This window comes from Halichoerus grypus, chromosome 12 (genome assembly GCF_964656455.1).
Source record: "Halichoerus grypus chromosome 12, mHalGry1.hap1.1, whole genome shotgun sequence".
NCBI lineage: Eukaryota > Metazoa > Chordata > Mammalia > Carnivora > Phocidae > Halichoerus > Halichoerus grypus.
The window spans coordinates 39,098,405-39,104,085 of NC_135723.1; the positions used below are offsets into that span (position 1 = coordinate 39,098,405).

The 5,681-nt window shown below is 43.3% G+C and overlaps 1 protein-coding gene across 1 annotated transcript in view; it reads right to left on the reverse strand.

The window, feature by feature from the left end:
* The window catches only part of PON3 (paraoxonase 3), a 28,915-nt gene extending 23,305 nt beyond the window's left edge, over positions 1–5,610 (reverse strand). Inside the window, exons 1-2 of the mRNA XM_036115687.2 lie at positions 5,461–5,610; positions 3,858–3,928 (exon numbers count right to left, since the gene is read on the reverse strand). Coding sequence (XP_035971580.1) covers positions 3,858–3,928; positions 5,461–5,534 — 145 coding nt within the window. The 5' untranslated portion in view covers positions 5,535–5,610. The remainder of the gene's footprint in view (positions 1–3,857; positions 3,929–5,460) is intronic.
* Positions 5,611–5,681: the final 71 nt, after the last annotated feature.

Sequence of the window (5,681 nt, forward strand, 5' to 3'; positions counted from 1 at the left end):
CCTTTTCACGATAAGAGCTGTCAATAAAGCTGGTTGACTGACTAAATAAGATAAACCATGTTAGTTTCTTGAACTCTGTCTTGTCTTTGAGTGTTAATTTCTGAGCATAAGATGTCCTGAGTTGTGTGCTCTTTAGTTTGGACCTTTTATCTTCCAAATACCATTTCACACACCCTCCGACAGCATTAACCTACCTCACTAATTCAGCTAAAACAGGAGTGGGTGTGTTCTGGCGGTGCTGTATTTGTCTTTATTTACTGACTTAATCCAGAGCACAAGGATGCTGGTACTTTCCGTTCAGATGTGAAAATGAGTCACCAGCTGATTGCACAGTATTCCCGCCCCTCTTTCCCCACGTCCCCCACCTACACTGCACCCGCGTGACAACACAGTGCATCTTGGCAACGGTGGCATCTGTGGGAGTAAGAGCCCCCAGGACACCCTCCCCTGAGTGCTCCCCACATACTTGTTAGCCTGTGCACAACTATCATTAAAACCCCGCCGGTAAGTCTAAAATCAGTCTCACGAATAGGTATCTACTGCTTTTTAACCTGTCAGCCCTCTACCCAGCATAACTTTGTCTCCTTGGCTGTTAATCATTTTCTATAGGCACCCTGAGAAAGTGTCACACATTACGATCAATTAATATTATCACGATTTCACATCTTGGAAAGAAGATTCTGATAGCCAACTAAGAAAATAAATGGGACCTACAATGGAGTAGAAACAGATCTTGGAGATAGAGGAAGCTGCTGAAAGGGAAAAGGGATGGAGTGGAGGTTAGGAAGACACCAAAGACAATAGCTGTTTACTTGATAATCCTGCCAAGGGTGGAACCCCAGTAAAGCTATTCGAATTTCATGTGCAGCTTTGATTAGATGCCAAGGGCAGCCAACTAACTTCCTGGTTAAAACAATCCTTGACTCTCAAAGCCTTGGAAAAAGATAAACTCAATACAAAAAGATCTTTGAGATATCATTTCTGAAGCTTAGAATTACTTCGCTTTTCAACTTTGCTTCCCAGAAAGAATACTGGGAAGGAAAACAAAAAGAGGAAAGTTTCTTCCATCAGTAAAATTAACCACAAAAGCCTGGATCTTGAAGAAAACACAAATCAGAATTCTTCTCCAGCTCTGTTAACTGCCTACCAAGCCCTGCCTAAAATCGTTATTGGTTTTCCACTGCTTCATAAAGCTTTTCACTCATCAGATAGTTGGGTCTCGTGAGGATGGTCTCACTAGTGATTTTTACTTAAATATCCAGCCTGCCTTGTCTTTGTCAGCTCCATTTATTAATATTTCACCATTTTGCCTCTCAGATTTTCGGTTTTCTGCTGCCATCATAGTTTCCCGACACTTCCATAATAAAATGTGTTGTCAGTAGATAAGAGAGGCAGGGTCACATGACAAAGAGTACAAGACATAGACCATAAACCACCCTGGCTCATAATCTGGGCCCATCACCCTCTGGTTCTGGGCCACTAGACAAGTCACTTCATTCTGCTGTGTGTCAGTTTCCTAATCGGCAAGGACAGATAGCAAGCAGCACCCACCTTACAGGTCGGTTGTGTGGGTGATGTCAATGTTTGTAAAGAACTCAGCAGAAGGTTTATAGATGAAGGCAGTGGCATTATTTTTAGAGATATATCAATATGACCCTATTGACAAACTTGTTTAGTTCTCCAAATATAAGACGGAGATATGCCAATAGACACAAGAGGTAACGTTTTTTCTTTTGCTCTCAGCCAGTTTCCAACCATTTCAGCCATTCTTTTCAAAATATTTAGATAATCAGAATGTTGATCTGTCTTACAACATTAGCCCTAGTTTTAGCTTCTCAACTCTATTTGAATTCTACGATCTGCTTGAGTCAGACTAGGCTTTAGCAATAATCTAATTACCCCGCTACATTATTTGGCAAGCTCCTATCTTTTGAGAGAGAGATGTGTATAAGTATGAATATTACTCCACAAAACAGTAAACAAATGAGCAAATGTTACATTTCCCTTTTTTTTTAAATCAAATTAAATCTGCCCTGCACCCACAATCCACTAAACCGAAGGGAAATTCAATCTCAGTCATTACTGGGTCTTCTGCCAGGGTTGTGCAAATATCGTAGGTGGCAAGTTTTTAAAAAGCAGAATATTTGGGGAAGTCCATCTGGCCTTTATTCTATTCTAGTCACCACCAAATTACTCACTGCCAAGCCCGTGTGTTCCCTTTAATTTACAAAGCTCTGCCACTTCCAGGTCCTGGATGGGCCCATGATCTGTGCGTGGGCTGCGACAGTGCAAAGGATCCAGCCTCCCTGAAGACACCTTGCAGCCATTCTTTCAGGGGTCCTGCTCCATCCCCAGAATGCCATCAGGCAGCGGGGAAAGGATCCCTGTTATTCAAAAACTCCACATATTCTTATCCTTTGTCCATCAGAACCTTCTGAAGGAGCTCGGGTTTTTGAGAACAAAAGTCAGGAAGCAGCTTGTCCCCAGTTCCTTCTGTTTCTAGCCAGCAGCACACACCTCCTCCATGTGCTAGGAAGCATATTGGCCAAGGCTGCTTTTTCTTTTTTCTTTCTTTCTTTCTTTCTTTCTTTTTTTAGAAATCAAGAGAGAAAAACAAAGAAAGAAAACCAAAATCAAAAAGACTTATTCTGTCCCTCTCTCTCTCTCTCTCTATATATATATGTATATATAGTCGAAATACATCATATATAAAGAAATATATGTACCAAGAAAAAGAAAATACAAACTCATATCACAATAAACTATGCTGTCATCCCGACACATACTGATAAATAAGTCACAGTCCTTGACCCTAGGGAGTTTCCTATCTGCTAGTGAGAGAGAGAGAGAACACTGCTAGCCATAAAATAAAGTGTGTGGTAGATGTCCTAAGTGAATCAGAGTTTCAGAGCACTGGGGAGTTCAGAGGCAGGAGAGGACTTTGCAGCCGATTTCAGGAAGCAAAGAGGAAGGGATCAGTGCAGGGGATTTCATGAGCAACCATGAGGAAGTGAAAAAGCACATTCTATGAACAGTGAACAGAATCTGCCTGGAACTGCTTTTCTAGTAGCAGTATGAGGGAGAATGGGGGGGTTTGGAGCCCAGATAAGCAGATACGGCAGTAACAGTAACGGGGTGAGCTCAGCCCTGTGCGGAGCCACAGAGGAGGTTGATACCAACACGTCTCATGAGAACAATGAGGGACAAGGGGAAAACATATGGCTCCTAAATATGGAACTGAGTCCCTTTGAGAATGGGGTTACCATACATAGGAGAAGTCTAGAAGAAGAGCTGGTTGTGGGTGAGGGTATGAGGGAGGAAAGGACAGAAATGGAAAGTGGTTTCAGTCTGGAAAAGAAGGCCTGCAGTTTGAGACGTTAGGGAGGCAGCTATGGAGTTTTGAGTAATTTTATTTTAAGACATCTGAGTAGGCTGTGAGGCTCCTCAGGGTAAAGGCTAGGTCATATTTCTCTTGGTACTTGCAGATAAATTTAGAAGGAAATGATATTTGAAGCCAGGAACACCATGAAGGAGAAGGAGGAAGAGAGAAAAGAAGATAGGCACTGGAAGAAGACAGACAGGGGAGTGAAGTAGCACAGAATGGACGGGAGGGGTGTTCAGTAAGGGACATGACGTCCTTCAGATGATGGAGAGACATCAGTAAGGAAAAAAAGATTGGGGGAAAAGCCACAGATTTTGACACTCAGGAGGGCACCTGGAGACCTGGGATGAGGTAACGTCAGTAAATGGGGCAGAGACCCCTGGCAAGAGGCTCTAAGGAGTAGCAGGGTATTAATGTAGTTGGCAGCCTCAGTCGGGTGGATGACAAGCAAGAAATTGCACTGTCACAGACATACCAAGTCCCTCAATGAGGTGGCAGTACCGGGGTTCTACTGGCTCCACTTTCCGAGATGCATTAGCTCTTTGTCTGTAGAAGAAAAGAACACTGAAGGACGATGCACAACACCCAAAATCAATGTCTAGACATTGTCTTGAATCACCTTCTTGTTCATTAACTTTGTCTCTCATCATTTACGGATGATATAACAAGTAAGTAGGTACCTCCTTTTCTTTATACTTATTTACATAATGTGGACATTATGTACGTCATGCACCTATATCAGCTCATCTCACCCAATTATTGTTGAAAGCCTAAAATGCCATTATACATGGACAGCACGTTGCTGCCCGATAAATGATACCATAGAATAAGTAACTGAACAGTATTATTACTTGAAATGTACAGAGTAGTATTATGTAATTTGCTAAAGTATTATCTATTATAAATCTGCACTTTGGCTCCCCTTGGCCCCCTATAGTCTTGTCTTTTGACCCCCCACCAAAATGCTTTCCCCAAATTCAAGTGTCTCCTAATAGCTAAACCCTGTAGCTTTTGCTTTAATTTCATTATTTAAAAAAAATTTATGCTAACTTATTTGGCAAAGTGTATAAAAGTCATCAAACTGACCACAATATAAACAATTGGCCAAATTATTTTTCAATATAGTGTTCCTGTTTCCACAGTGAACCATTCTTCTAAATACCAGGGATAATTTTAAATTTTTATTAGATTGTATGCAGGAAGAGTCTACACTTAAGACTTATCTTACTGTCACTTTTGTAAAAATACACCTTGGATCTACCTTGCAATTATGATTTTTTATGATTCTCTCACTTGGGTGCGCTGGGAACAAATGTAACAATAAACATTCTCAAGCTGAACTAGAAAGTGTTCACAAAAGGCATCAGGCTTCCCAATAGATTCTAATGTGAACTTCTGAGATCAGCTTCCGCTTGGAGAAATAAACAAAAGCAACTTAAAGACAAGTGAGGGCAAGCAGAAGCTTTAGATCCACTCGGAAATGCATATCATACCTAACGTTTCTTTCTAGCCCAGTATATTGACTTCTCGTGAGATATTTCTGCTTATCAACGCTAGATCTGCCACTTCAAAAGGTCCTAATACTTGAAAAACGCCGGTGGTCACCACCTGCAAGTTTCAGCTCATTTCCCTGCTGTCTGGCTAGCTCTTTTAATCTAGGACAAGCTCTGTACCCCAGTACTCATCAATGTTGCACTGGCCTTGGGCAATGTCTGAGTGGGCTGTAAACATCCAGCTGGTGGCCTGGTCCCCACAGGTCCAGCGCTTCCAACGGAGTTCATTTTTTTTTTTTTTTTTTTCAGGAGCAAAATGCGGAGGGCAACGTGGAAAAGGGGGTGGGGTGCGGGCAGACTTTCAGAAAATAAATGGGGGGCATTTCTGCTCTACCATCTTAGAAAGGCAAACAGCTCACTTTTCCACATCAGTGCTTCTCAAGGGATAGCTTGCCGGGTGGAACTGAGGAGTGAGATTCTAAAAATGCTCTTTCCTACCTGCTAGGAAGGTGGCACGGGGCAGCCATTGAAACTTGGAAGAGGAGAGAAAGAACCAAGGACGCCCCCATCAAGATGCCAACTCACCTAAGTGCCACTAACCTCTCCCCGATTAGGGCCAGGCCGGCCCCAAGCAGGGTCAGAACCATCAGCTTCCCCATGGTCTCCGGTGCCCGGGTGCCCTGTGGCGACGAGGCGGCGCCTAGTACTCCCGGGGGCGTGGCGGGCAGGCTCCCAGCCCCGCCCGCCCCCCGGGAGCCGCTGAGCTGCCTGGGAGCTGACGTTGAGGTCCAGGTCGCCCGCCCCGC